Raw genomic sequence first — 15,306 nt, 5'->3', positions numbered from 1 at the left:
TATTGCGTGCTATTGAAACTGCAAGAAAGCTGAATTATGTTAATGTGAACAATGGGATATAACTGTATATTTAAAAGTAATCCCTGAGCAACACTGAGTATGGCCCAATAAAGACAGGCAAAAAAATCCCATTTAACCTCATAAGAAATATGCTAATATTTGGTTTTTAGTGTACATTATTTACCCAAATAAAACTTTTTGGGGGGGATATATTTTTTGAATGCAAATCTTTGAAGGCAGCATCCAAGTTTCCATTCTACATTCCTATACTGAAGAACAGAGGTAGATGCTATCGTAAGACACCAACATTGGCAGAGGAATTTTAATTTCCTTGAAATCCAGACTTGAGATTGGCAGGGGTCAGAGGCAGTGAGACAGCAGCCTGGAAAAGCCATGTCAGCACAGCACCTTCACCGTGAGGTGGCTCTGGCCACTGCAGGCCCCAGATGTCCTGCCCTGACGAGACACCCCCTCACCTAGACAGTCCCAACCCCCAGCCGCTGTGTGCCACACAGGCTGCTCCTAGGCAGTGCTTGCTGCTAACTGAAACTACCCGCTTTCCTCATACGGTTGCTGTTCTCGCTCCTTGCTCTATGCAGCAAAAGACACAACCACTTGGAACGCTGCTGTAGAAGGGGTTTTTGGGAGCATGGGCTCTGGCTGAAGAACAGTAGTCCTCCACGGCTTGTTGAGGAAGGTCCCAATCCTGCAAACTCACATCCTTCCTTGTCTGGTTTTCTGCAGCCTGAATCCTCTGGTCCATTTCCTCCTCCAGCTCACTCAGCTGTATGGCCGCTTTGTCCTGGGCTCTGAAATGCAATGAAATTCACTGTTCATTGTACTCTTGGATCTAACCCGTGAAGAAAAATTTGTGCCTCGTCTATTTCATGGATGAAGAGAAACACACCATTTAAGACATGATCCCTGGTCCTTACTGTAAAATGAGGTTCACAACTTTATTACTGGGCATAAAATGATAACAAATGATGCTTAAATGAGATCTTAAATAAATGGAATAAATGGTATGAACCTAGATTATGCCAAAGAAGAGGAAAATACATCACTGGGAGGTTCTCAATAAATTCTGATAATCTTTTACTTCAGACATTGTAATCCGAAAATTTTTAAAGCATGAAATGTGATATACTATAGATATCACAAGAAAAAAAGGAAAAGGATCTCAGTAACTCTAATAGTTCTGTAATGTTCTAGTTTTCATTTTTTGTTTTATTGAAGTTGATCCTTTCAGTGGCACAATCAGTAAATTGCATCTTATAGAAACAGGGATGGCTGAGCTGCTAAAAATAAAAAGTAGAATAATTTCATTGCAAGGAGTTCCAAGGTATTTTTATTTAACAGCTAATGAAGAATTGTGGGTGACTTTATGATGGTAGAGGCTTCTGAGTAAGGTCTAATACAGCAACTGAGCTAGGTGGATGAATGTTGAATAACTCATTGCTATTTTTTGCTCCTGTTTACTTCCTCTTCTCCTTATAACCTGCCCAAGGTTATGGTAACTGAATCTGGAAAATCAGCAAGTTCTAAAGTTCTAACATATGTATAAATACTGCTAACATCTAGGGACTTTTCTTGACAGTAACTTTAGATAAGCCACATGTCCTTCCTATCTTGTTAAAACACGTTTCCCCAGCCATTCCTTGTAGACATCTGGTCCACAGCATCTTGGAATCTAGGACTGCTTCTGAATATGCTACATCTGCTTTTCTCACTTCTAGCAACACTCTTTTCTCCCAGGTATAGAAGGGAGGGATTAAATCAGGGTAGTCTATAACAGCACGGTGTCTGCCCAATAAATCCTAATTCCTAGTCAAATGTCTGGTATGTTGGCAATGCCCACCATAACCTAACACAGGGCTGCTACCAGGATTCTGAGAACATCCCCTTCAGGATCAAATGAAGTTTTGACTTAAGTCTTTTCTCTCTAGAAAAGACTTAAGTACTCCTCCAACCATAAATAAGAATTGAGATGGAAGGTTCTTAGCTAAGAACATAAGAGAATGTTAGCAAGTAAAACTTACACACTTTACTAGGGCTCTGCGGGATCCTGGACTTCAGATTTAATCCACAAGGCAGGGCTGTGACAGGCTGACTCCACAGGAAGCAGCAGCCCCGATGGCCACAAGAACATGGAAAAGGCCCCTCCTCCTCTCTATGGGTTTGCATAGCTGTGTTTTCAGCGGTCAGCATGCACACGTGTGCTTCCCACCTAGCTCTGGAGGGGTCCTGCACGGGACTGCATGTTGGTAATTGGTCTATTTTCACTGGACACTCTAACACCTCAATGACTCTTTAGCTAGCCCTCAGACGACCCCAACCCTGGAGCTCTGACACACACCCCACAGTGCTAGACAGAACCCCATGATCTCAGGAGCACCTGGCAGCCTGCCTAAAGTACCAATCAGGCAAAATTGAGAGGAAAGTTCAGGATCAGGAACTGAAATAGTCATAAGAAACTCCTGGTGAGGGACCAAAGCAGCTGTGCAGAAGGAAGGGCACTTGCCTTGCATGAGATGGCCCAGGTTCCATCCCTAGCATCCTGTATGTTCCCCCGAGCTCGCCAGGAGTCATTCCTGAACAGACTCGGGAGTAACTCCTGCGCAACACCCCCTAAAAATGAACCAACCAACCAACAACCCTCCTGTTGAACTGTTCCATTCCTACATGACTTCTGGAAGTTCAAATTCTTTTAACACCAATATTTAAAAACATCCTGTCTTCTGCATTTTAATTCTCTTAAGTTACTTCAAAGGGTCAGTTAGACGGTTTCATCATCCTGCAGGAAACTGGGATCAGTCTATTCCCTGTGCAAACAGAGAGCATCCTACTCAAAGGACTCTTACAAGTTCTGGCCAGAACCCAGTATGGGGCAGGACACCACAAATGGGACACAAAAAAACGGTCCAGCCCGGAGCAAGGATATGGCTCACACTGGCAGAGCACATGCATACCTGACATGCACAAGTCTCAGAGTGTGATCCCCAGCAGCACTCCGGTCCTTAGATACCACTGGTTTAGCCTGGGTGGACTCTGAATATTGCTAAGAGTGGCCTGTGACTCTCTCAAAAACTACTAGGATGTTTCCCCAAATGGCACGTGTCAAAAGGCTCTTTATAGATATATGTCAGAAGAGTGTAATCCATGCGAGGGGCAAAGAAGCTGGTATCTAGTCTGCAGCACAGAGAAAAGCTTTAGCACTTAAGTTGCTGTTAAAACCTGTGAGGTCTCTTACACATAAGCAGCTAAAAAATCATATATAGGGGCCTCCCATTCAGACAGGGTGAGAAGGGCCAGCAAGAGGGGGAGAATTTCTGCTAGGATCCCACCATGCAGGGTTACTGACATCATCTATTAGATCTCAGCTGAAGCTGAGACTCAGGAGGTTAAGGAACATGCAGGCAACACAGTGAGATTCAAAGAGAGAATGCCCACATCACTGGAAGAAAAGATTCCTGTATTCACATGGCTTGAACTGCGAACAAGTCTCCACACTGCTCTGTACGGCATCACTGCTCTTGATGCTAGAATCCGGTGAAGACATGCTGTGGATCTTGGTGAACTACACTGATGGGCTGCTGGTCAAGTCTATGAAGCAGTGCCTGCCTCAAACTCCCTTAGTACAGGCAACTCCAGACGGCTCAGGCTCAGGAGGTGTTTCCAGACCAGAGGATGATAATGCAGTCCTGTCCTGCACATTCCGGTCAGAGAGCCAGCTAAAGGACCCCGGGTGCCATCCGCCCCACCTCCGCTCCACCTCAAGAGGAATTCCAATACCTCTTCACTGCAATGGCCAGGTTTTCCATCTCTGTGCTCTGAAGTCTGATTTCCCGAATAAAGTTCTTGATAATATGTTCATATGGCTGGATTAGTCTTGGTTCCACAAGGTTGATATTTTGATACAAAGTGCAAACTTGCTCTTTTCTGGAAAATATTAAAGAAAGACTGGGTTTTATTTTTAATTAATAAAACCAAGTAAAACATGAAAAGACAAATGTTCAGGCATAAATAAAAACACAAGCTATCAAGCTATGTAAGTGAAAACAAAATAGAAAAAAAACACCAGAAGAGGAAAGGTAATAAAGATAGAACAACCTACATAGGTGGTCGATGAGCAGGAAGGTGCTGTTTGAGGCTCCATTATTGTCCATAATATGCTAAGGCGAACAGTAACTTAATTTTTTTTCCAGTTTTACTGATACATGACAAGCCTCACACATGAAGGAACTGACAGAGGAACTCAGGTGTGCAGGACCCAGGGCTAAGATCTCCAAGCCTGCTCAGATCGGGACTGGGCCTCTCCCACCCAGATCCCCCATCTTCCAGTAGCTGGGCAGTCACACCCACAAACTGCCCCTGGCACCAAGTAATCCCATCAATGGCCAAGATCCAGAGATATAAAACCAAGCTCCCGGAAGCGCGTGGCCGCATTTGTGGCTGTGCACCCTCTTATAGCCTACTTCTCCCTCTCAGAGAATCTGGCAAGCTACCAAAAGTTTCCTACCCGCACGGGAGAGCCTGGCAAGCTCCCCGTGGCATATTCATATGCCAAAAGCAATAACAATTATGGGCCTCATTCCCCTGACCCTGAAAAAGCCTCCAATGCAGCACTTCTGGGAAGGACAAGTAAAGAGAGACTGCTAAAATCTCAGAGCTAAGATGAATGGAGATGTTACTGGGCCTGCTCGAGCAAATCTATGATCAACACGATAACAGTGACAGTGACAGTGATGACTGATAACATTTTGTCCTTTAAGATTTTACAATGTGATATTTAAAGGTGACTTTGATCACTTTATATGAGAAGGTAGAGAATTTCAGATAGTGAAAATGCTGAAGGAGGAATTTATAAGGAAGACTGTTTCTGTCACTGCTTTTTTTCCCCTTTCACAAGAAGGTAAATCTGTTTATAGGGGAACAGTAAGAAAACTTGCTCCAACATAACTAATCAGACACATTTCAGTCCATGGAGTCATAACCAAGTAGAGCTTAGTGGACCAAGCCGTCTACAGTGTCAGGGACCAAACCTGGATGCCCATGTACAAAGGATTACATTCATTCTTTTATAGTAGGCTGAAAACTATTTATAGAAATTCATTTATATTTTTACAGCAACATATTCATACTGGTTATTAAATGATACTATTAAAAAGGACAGACATTATAGAGACACATCAAAAGAGAAATTGGTGAAACTCAACCAGAGGGTAAAAGAGAGAATCAGCTATGACCTGATTCAAGCTTAGGAATTGTGATGTGGATATGAAGCTAGCCTGAGCCATGCAGAATGCAGCTGGAGATGGTATGCTATGAGGGATGGGTATCAGTGTAATAACCATGAAGGTCAGTGAGATGGCTCAGAGGGATGGGTGCATGCTTCGCCTACTGGTTCAACCTCATCAGGAGCAATCTCTGAGCACAACTGAAGATGGCTTCTGAGTACGACAAGTGTGGTACAACAAGCAAAACAAAACAAAATCATGTGACTTCCCTACAACATCTAAATATTCTCTTGATCAGGGGGCCAGAAGTTGTCTTCTTTAACCTCCTACACCATCAGAGCCTGTACAACCCAACTGTCCTCCTTGCAACCGTGAAGGAGAGCAACGCTTCCTGGCACTTAACATAAACAGACTTTGTGGTGTCACAGCACACTTTTTGAAAGCAACATTTATGCAAGCTGACAGAAGACACTCTGGGAATTTAGATAATGGGCAGATACCTATTTGGACGTCAGATAATAACACCATAAAACCAACATTACACCAACCAATTCTACCAATACTATCAAGTCTAGGACTTCTGGGATGGCTTACAGTCACAGAAAAACTAAGGACTTTCAAATGATACATTACATTATCTGGAGAGATACATTATTGGGGCTGGTGAATTAGTACAGTGGGTAGGGAGCTCGCCTTGCATTCAGCCGACTCAGGGTCAATCCCTGGTACAACTTCTGGTTCCTTTAGCATCACCAGGAGTGATCTCTGAGCACAGAGGCAGGAATAAGCCCAGGTGTGAACTGAAAAACCAAAGGTAGCGGCAAAACTGCACATTGCTAAGAATCATCTTAGTGTTTCTTTGTATTGGGGGCCATACTCAGCAATGCTCAGGGGTCACAACAGGAACTAGGATGACAAAGACCATTTCACAGTCATCTATGGTGCCTAATGACCCCAGAGTTAATTGCCCATGAAGACCACTCAGAAACCCTCAAACACAAAATTCACTCCTGTCCACAGGATCAACTCTCCATTTCTGTGTTGAAGGCAGCCTGCTACAATGTCATGAAGGCAAAAGAAAGATTACAATCATTGTAGGCCCGGAGTAACTGAACAGCTATATATATATATATATATATACCCATCTCCAATAGGGACAAATAACAGACCTAGGTATAACAGGCTTTGTGGCTATCATAAAAAGTTATTTCTAGCTAACTGCTCATTTAGCTAGATGCTAATTATGTAAATATCAATTAAGTAAATATCAATTACTATGCTAAATAGTTTGTAGGCATTATATCTTTGGATGCTTACAGCAAAACCAAAAATTAGAGTTCGAGAGACGGAATAGGGATTAAGGTGCCCCACTTGCATGCTGCTAACACTTGTTTGATTCCAAGCCACACATATGGTCCTAAGTGAGGAGTGATCCCTGAGCAAAAAGCCAGGAAAAAGTCGTGAGCACATTATGTGTGCCTCCCTCCATCTCACCCACCCTAAAAAAAACCTAGAAACTTGCCCATTTTATAGAGCAGCAGGGCTATGTGCCTACTATGGGCTCAAGAGTTCGGCGCTCAAATTCATGGGCTGAAGTTCTAAGTCCAAGAATCTCAGAATGTGGCTATATTTGGAGGTAGGCTGCTCTTATTGTTTAAATATGAGATAATTAAGTTCGATCAGGTAACTTTAGAAGAGACCTATATCCACTATGATGAATCTTATAAGAAGAGAAAATGACACAGACACCACAGAAGGAAAATCATATACAAACTACTTCACAGCAACAAATCTTCAGAAATAGGTATTTCAGTAGATTCCCTGACTGTCTTAAAATCTCTAAGATAAGAAAGAAACATGATGAGAACATTCTTTTGGGTCATGTACTGGTCCTAGCAATATAGAGAACTACAGGAACAGCTGTGGAGTGAACTAGATTAACTTTTTTAAAAAATGCCCTCAGCTGGCAGCTGTGTTTCAATGTTCTGTCGGGACCTTCTTCTAAACAGTTTCTTTCAATGGTGCAAACAGATTCTAAAACCATTAGAGGGGAGATCATAGCAATCCGACTAGCTCTGTCATAGAATGGAAGCAGAAATGTTAGTTTACAACTTCCATGCTTGCCCCTGACCGTTAATTCCATCAACGGTCAGCACCCAGAGACTTAAAAGCAAGCTCCCAGAAGCACGCGGCTGCAAAGCGGCCTCTCGATATCTTGTAGCCTACTTCTCCCTCTGGGAGAAACGCAAGCTTCTGAGTTTTCTGTCCACATGGGACAGCCTTACAAGCTTCCCATGGTGTATTCATATGCTAAATCCAGTAACAAACTGGATCTCATTCCCCTGACACTGAAAGAGCCTCCAGTGCGACATGACATCGTTGAGAGGGCCGAGCCGAGAGACTTCTAAGATCTCAGGGAAAGGACGAATGGAGAGGTTACTGAGCCCGCTCGAGAAATCGACGATTAACGGGGATTTCGTGAAACGTGATGATGCTTGCCCCTAAAATTCTTTGTGAGACCCTGAGCTTATCTTCATTCTCATCCATTCATTCTCTCATTCTTTCTCTCTGCCCTATTTCTCTTCAATGTTATTCTCTTCTCTCCTTCTATCCTCACAGCTAAGGTCAGGAATTCCCGTATGGAAAAACCAAATGCTTGGATCTCTTAATCACCCCTCTGAACCAAAAGGACTGCTGACCACTTTAGTCTAAGTGACATAATCAATCTGAAAGAACCAAGGTTGAAGTTTTTTGTATAATGTGGACAGCCCTTTATTTATTATTAATTCTTTAGAGCATTACAAAACCATTCATGATCGAATTTCAGTCATACAGTAGTCCAACAAGCATCCGTTCACCAGTGTACATTTCCCAGCACCAGTATCCCCCTCCCATCACCCCCCACCCCTTGCCAGCCTCTTTGGAAGACGCCTCCCTCCCTCCTCCCTCCCTCCCTCCTTCCCTCCCTCCCTCCCTCCTTCTCTCTTTCTCTCTCTCTCTCTCTCTCTTCCTTTCGGGTATTGTAGTTTGCAATATTGATACTAAAAGATGATCAAAAATATACTTTACCTAATTTTAACCCTCGAATCTTCTAAATGTGATCATTCCCAGCTATTATTGTCATACTGGTCTCTTCTCTATCTTACCTACCCTCAGCCTCACAGACATTTGTGGTTAGTTCCAACTACTGATCAGTTCTCCTAAACCCTATTTACCCTGGCCATGGATATTACCTTTCTACTATTATATACATATGTGTATATATATATATATATATATATATATGTATGCCACAAATGAATGCAGTCATTCTATATCTGTCCCTTTTCTTCTGACTCATTTCACTCAGAATGACACTTTCCTCTCTGACCCACTCATTGTTCAATACTGAGCTATTTAATTTCCAAGTTTTTTATTTGATTCTGTTTCTGTATGTGATTAACGTCTATCTTCAGTACATCATGGTCTGAAAAGAGAGTTGATACAAATTCTATCTTTTTGATTCCACTGAGGTATGGTTTGTAACCCAGCATGTGGTCTATCTTGGAAAATGTTCCATGTGCACTCGAAAAGAATGTGTATTCAGTGTTGGAGGAATGAAAAGCCCTGTATACATCTATTAGCCTTCTCTTCCATTTCTTCTTCAGAGCCAGTATTTCCTTGCTGAGTTTTAGTCTTGCTGATCTATCCAGAGGTGATAGGGCAGTGTTGAAGTCTCTGACTAATATTGTGTTGCTACCAATGTCCTCCTTCAAGCCTATTAGCAGTTATTTTAAGTATTATACTGGCCCCTCCTTGGGTCAGAATGTGTTTAGGAGTGTTATTTCTTCCTGAGTACATATCCTTTGATTATTAAAAAATGACCTTCACTGTCCCTTCTAAACTTTTTCAGCCTGAAATCTATGTTGTTGGATACTAGTATGGCCACGCTGGCTTTGTTGAGGGATATGTTTGCTTGCAGGATTGTTTTCCATCCTTTTGACTTTTATTCTGTGTTTGCCCTAACTGTTCAGATGTGTTTCTTATAGGTAGCAGAATGTTAGGTTCAGTTTTTTTAATCCATTTTGCCACCCTGTGTCTCTTAACTGGTGCATTTAGTCCACTGACATTGACAGAAATTATTGTCATGGGGTTTTGTGTCATCTTTTTGTAGAAGTTTATTGTGCCAGTAGGAATTTGTCCTGTTTTACAGTAGCCACTTTAGTCCTTCTTTTAAGGTTGCTTTTGAGTCTATGAAGTTCCTGAGCTATTGTTTATCCATGAAATCCATGTTTATCCAAGTGCATTGTTTCTTCAAGTCTGAGTTAGTCTAGATGGATAAAGTATTCTTGTTGAGGCATTCACATTGTGTGTATGTGTGTGTTTTTCACTATATACCACCACTGTCTTCAAGCTAAGACGCTTTCCTCTGACAACTCTGCTGTAAATCTAAGGTATGTATGTTCCTTTGTACATGATTCCTTCTTCAACCTTGCTGTTTGCAGTACTCTGTTTCTATCTGGGTTATTAGTCGTTCTGATTATGATATGTCTTCGAGTCTTTTTATTAGGGTCTTTTTAGTTGGGGCTTCTTGGAACTGGATGTTTGCATTCTGCAGCTGAGAACTTCTCAGCAATAATATCTTGAACTGCTGCGACTTCATTGGCGTTGCCTCCTTGTCCTCTGGTACTCCGATGATTCTTATGTTGTTCCTCTTGAATTCATCCTCTAGGTCTCTCATTCACCTAGTGCTATTTTGAGGTCTTTTCCCACTATATTTAGTTGCTTGTATGCTTTCTGCAGCTCATCTTCAAGCTCATTTGCTGTTGTCATTCTACTGTTGAGGGCATCCACTGAGTTTTTAATTTCATCTACCAAATCCTTTATTAGTGACACTTCTGTTTGCAGCTTTCTTATTTCTGCTCTTATTTCTTCCTGTATTTTATTGGCTGTCCATTCCACTGTTTCTTTCACATCATTCTTTAAATACTGGATGCTGTTCCATGATTTCTTTGAACTCACTGAACATCCTCAACATTTCATCTCTGAATGAAAGATGGTATTTGTGGGAATTCCCTGTTGAGGTTTCGGGGCTCTTTTCTTCATCCACATCTCATGGTGGGGATCTGTGCTCCTTCTTCATGTTGTTGTGGTACTATGGAGGTGGATCCCTGCAGTTCACTCTCAGTGACCCCCTCTCACTGCCAGGAAGGATTCTAGATGAAGTCTTTGGTGCTCCTCTGTGACTAATGTGAGGCCTCTAGTGCAGCTTCAGGGGTTGTTTATTTTCACATTAGACTTGTTCAGATTCTTGTGTTCACCATTATTTTGGTTGGTTTGGGGAGTATTTTGATTGGAACAGGGTATTGGATTATTGGCTAGCCAGGCTATCCTCATCAGAATTAGATAGTGGAAGTTGAAATGTGAGTCCAAAGTACTGGGAAAGGGGAAAATAACTGAGGCAGCATGAAAGGTCACTGCCCCAGTGGCCATACCCCTGCACCACTGTACCTTTGGGGGAGGGACAGCTTCGGTGCTTGTGCCAGGCTAGCAGTTCACTTCTGGTGCACTCCTATGACTTGTGGGGGTCCCCATTGGCTTAGGTGCTCAGAGGACACTTCGGTTGAGAAGGGGTCTTCAGGTTCCCTGGGTATGTTAGCTGGGCATACCCCAGCCCTTTCTTTAAGGCTGATCTTTAAAGATATTTCAACTTCCATTTCAGAGATTGGTGTTCGAGTTTCCTACTCTGATTTTTTACCTTACTCCAGATTAAATTACTTCCTCCTGTCTCCTCCCTGATAGCTTCATATAAACCAACTAATAAACCTTCTCCAACTAGGATGAGTCTTTGCCATCACACTCTTTCAGGACATTCTTGTACCATGGCAGGTATTTATTAAGTAGTTATATGTGCAGTCCAGGCAGTAATTTGGCATTTATGTATAATATTCACTTAATACTCTCAACAATCCTATGAAAGTCTTATCACCAAGAATTTACTATTGGTCCCAGGAGACTGAGACCGAATGAAGTTAAGGATCATACTAGTGGCAAATTCTTTGTTCAGCAGGCTCCGAAGTCCAGCTCTCTAGAGATCTTCCTCAGGGCAAAAGGAGTATCAGGATCTCAAGCATAAGGCTTCATTTCAGAGAATTTGATATAGAACCAGAGCTAACATACAGTGGGTAGGGCACTGGCTTTGCATGTAGTCAAGGCAGGTTCAACTCCTGGTACCCTACATGGTCCCCAGTTTTCCAGGAGTGATTACTGAGCACAAAGCCACAAGTAAGCGCTGATATAACTATCTTTAGCCCAAGAGCAGGCAGAAGTCAGAGAAGGAGGAAGAGGTGGAGGAGGTTTCAAAATTGGTCTTGTTTTGTTTTTACTCTGGATGAGGGTATATATTACAACTTCCCCGGAGGAGGAAGAGGAGGAGAGGGAGGAGAGGAAGGAGGAGAAGGAAGAGGAGGAGGAGGAAGAAGAGGAGGAGGAGGAAGAAGAGGAGGAGGAGGAAGAAGAGGAGGAGGAGGAAGAGGAGGAGGTCTTCAAATTATTTTGCTTATTTTTTTACTTTGGAGGAGGGTATACATTATGACTCCCCTGGCCCACTCAGCATAAGCACTACTGTACACAGAAGACAAACTCCCCCTCCCCACTCCCCACATCTGCCTGTGCTTCTTTGGCCTGTGAAAAGAGAGAACCATGTGGATTATGGCTAAAGCATAATGCAGTTGGCCGCTTTCACACTTGAAAGGAAAAATATAAATACTCTCACACATAAGAGGTAATACCTGGTCTCTCCCTGTCAGATTTGACAGTTGTGATCTATACAGGCAGCACAACACCTACAGATCCTTCAGCTTTTTTACCAGACTTAGTGCCAAGCCCATCTTTGTCCAGGCCCTGAGACACACTAACTCCCAGGCCCATGGCATCCTTGCTCTTCGAAGTTCAACAGGTTAAAACCTGTTGCAGACAGACCTCTGTCTTCCGAGCATGACAGGCCTGGGAAGGAAGCCCAGTAGTAATAAACCATGAATCATTCTTAGCCCATTGAGCCCAGGATCTCCTGTAAGGCCTGGATTCACATTGATGCCTGCATTCACAGATCCCAGGTAGAGTATTTATACATGTACCTGACGAATCCCTCCCAGATAAAGATTATGTCAAGTCATATGCTTTAGCTCAGCTGTATTACTGTATGTAATCCCATTGTTAATCGATTTGCTCAAGTGGGCATGAGTAACCTCTCCATTCGTCCCAGCCCTGAGATTTTAGCAGCCTCTCCTTACTCCTCTTCCAAACAGAGCCATATTGGAGGCTCTTTCAGGGTCAGGGGAAAGAGACCTGTCATTGTTACTGTATTTGGCATATCGAATATGCCACGAGGAGCTTGCCAGGATACTCTCGGTAACTTACCGGGCGCTCCGGCAAGCTAAAAAAATTCACAGAACACCTCTATTTCTGTGCTGAGTCAATAACACTAAAAATAATTGAATTTATGTCTGAAGACAAAAGATCAAATGAAATGCAATCAGAGAAAATTGCACCCTGAATAACTTGCCATATTTAGATGTTTAAAATCTGAGCCTATTCATCTTCTGGTTCAATAAATTATAAGATGATTTTTATGAAAGACAAGAGTAATGACTAATTACTGATGACGATTCAAAATTTAATTTTTAAAATGACCTCTTAAACTAAGCATTTTAAAAGATAAATGTTCCAATTGAGGTTAGAAGGATACTAAATCAACTCAGAAGGAAAAAATCTAGTATCGTTTTGATGCATAACCTTTTTTTTTTTTTTTTTTTTTGCTTTTTGGGTCACACCAGGCAATGCACAGAGTTTACTCCCAGTTCTGCACTCAGAATTACTCCTGGCGGTGTTTGGGGAATCATATGGAATGCTGAGAATCGAACCCGGGTTGGCCGCGTGCAAGGTAAATGCCCTACCTGCTCCAGCCCTCGATGCAAAAACATTTTTAAAGATTACACCTTTTCAGAAGTTTGACTCTTTACTCAGAAAACCACATATATGCCTATGTGTGGGTGTCTGTAATGTAATATGACTGATATTTAATGCAGCAACATGGGACATTCCAACCTGGTGGAAGGATGGGTGTTGAAACACTGTAAAACTGAAATCCAATCATGAACAGCTTTGTAATGGTCTATCTCACAGTGATTCAACAGAAAAGTTAAAAAAAAAAGACACTTTAAAAAAATTATATTGAATCACTGTGAGATAGTTACAAGCTTTCATGTTTAGGTTACAATCACACAATGATCAAACACCCATCCCTCCACCAGTGCACATTCCCCACCACCAATATCCCCGGTATACTCCCCCTTTCCCACCCTCCCTCTGCCTCCATGGCAGACAATATTCCCCAGACTCTCTCACTACTTCTGGGCATTATGGCTTGCAACACAGACACTGAGAGGTCATCATGTTTGGTCCATTATCTACATATTTTCCCATCCCAACTGATTCCTCCAGCCATTATTTTCTTAATGATCCCTTCTCTATTCCATCTGCCTTCTCCCCTCCAGTCATGAAGCAGGCTTCCAGCTATGGGGCAATCCTCCTGGCCCTTATATCTACTGTCCTTGGGTGTTAGCTTCATCTGATGTTATTCTATACTCCACAAATGAGTGCAGTCCTTCTATGTCTGTCCCTCTTTCTGACTCATTTCACTTAGCATGATACTCTTCATGTCTATCCATTTATAAGCAAATTTCATGACTTCATCTCTCCTAACAGCTGCATAGCATTCCATTGTGTAGATGTACCTTTTCAGGTACATCAGGTACAACGTTTCTTTAACCAGTCATCTGTTCTAGGGCACCTGGGTTGTTTCCAGGTTTTGGCTATTGTGAACAGTGTTGCGATGAACATATAGGTAGAAATGTCATTTCTAATGTGCTCTTTTGCATCCTCAAAACCCAAAATTTAACTCCAGCTATATTACCTTGTTAAAAATCCTGAACTTGGGGCTGGAGCGATAGCACAGTGGGGAGGGCGTTTGCCTTGCACGCAGCTGACCCGGGTTTGATTCCCAGCATCCCATATGGTATCCCGAGCACCGCCAGGAGTAATTCCCGAGTGCAGAGCCAGGAGTTAACCCCTGGGCATCGCTGAGTGTGACCCAAAAAGAAAAAAAATTCTGAAGTTCCTGGAGAGACATCTCAAACTCTATGACATTGACATAATAGTAGCACACCGAATTGGATGGGCTTTAATGTAGAAAATAACCAATCTCAATTAACAAAACATAAACACAGAAGGCTTAAACTGTAACAACATCTTAGTAATCTCTTACACAAGGACTTAATGTCTTCATGATGAGATAGATGATTTTCACTAAATTTCTTCTTTTTTTTTTGGTTTTAATTTTATTGAATCACTGTGAGATAGTTACAAGCTTTCATGTTTGGGTTACAATCACACAATGATCACACACACACACACCTGTCCACCAGTGCACCTTCCCCACCACCAATACCCCCAGTATACCCTCCTTTCCCACTCTCCCCCTGCCTCCATAGCAGACAACTAATTTCTTCTAAGGAAACATTTCTTGGTCATTGTTACAAATTACTGATAACAAGCAATATAAAATAAATTACTGAGGGCAGGCTATGGGGGCAGGCTTAAGGGGTGGTTGGGAAACTTGGAGACAATGGTGGAGAAAAGGTATAATGATGGTGGGATTGGTGTTGGAATACTGAGTGTCTATAACAAATCATCATAAACAACTTTGTAAACCAGTGTATATAAAGTATAAGGGAAAAATTTACATATGTAGGGCTTAACCTATTCCATGTAAACTCCAAGTTATTAACACAGAATTGCTTTTAAAGTGTTATTAATGACAGGTGAGACATGATTGTTACCATAAAGAGATCCAAAAGAAAAAAAATACAGCAACATCTCTGGGAAATAGTTGATAGAGACACTTCTCAATGCTAAAGAACATAGCGACCTGGGAAAGCTGTTAGAGCCTTTGAGATTCCTGAGATTCCAAAGTCTTGCTCTTTCAAGCATTGAAGTAGAGAGTTAACCTACCTATTTCAACTCTAAGCTA

The 15,306-nt window shown here is 42.2% G+C and overlaps 1 protein-coding gene across 1 annotated transcript in view; it reads right to left on the bottom strand.

Moving 5' to 3' along the window:
• RASEF (RAS and EF-hand domain containing) overlaps window positions 1–15,306 on the bottom strand; it is a 75,364-nt gene that overhangs the window by 29,866 nt on the left and 30,192 nt on the right. The window contains exons 2-3 of the mRNA XM_055123347.1: window positions 3,793–3,939; window positions 719–809 (exon numbers count right to left, since the gene is read on the bottom strand). Of these exons, the coding sequence (XP_054979322.1) occupies window positions 719–809; window positions 3,793–3,939 (238 nt within the window). The remainder of the gene's footprint in view (window positions 1–718; window positions 810–3,792; window positions 3,940–15,306) is intronic.

This window comes from Sorex araneus, chromosome 1 (genome assembly GCF_027595985.1).
Source record: "Sorex araneus isolate mSorAra2 chromosome 1, mSorAra2.pri, whole genome shotgun sequence".
Classification (NCBI taxonomy): domain Eukaryota; kingdom Metazoa; phylum Chordata; class Mammalia; order Eulipotyphla; family Soricidae; genus Sorex; species Sorex araneus.
The sequence above is the reverse complement of the archived record's forward strand: the minus strand, read 5'-3'. Positions and strand labels throughout refer to the sequence as shown.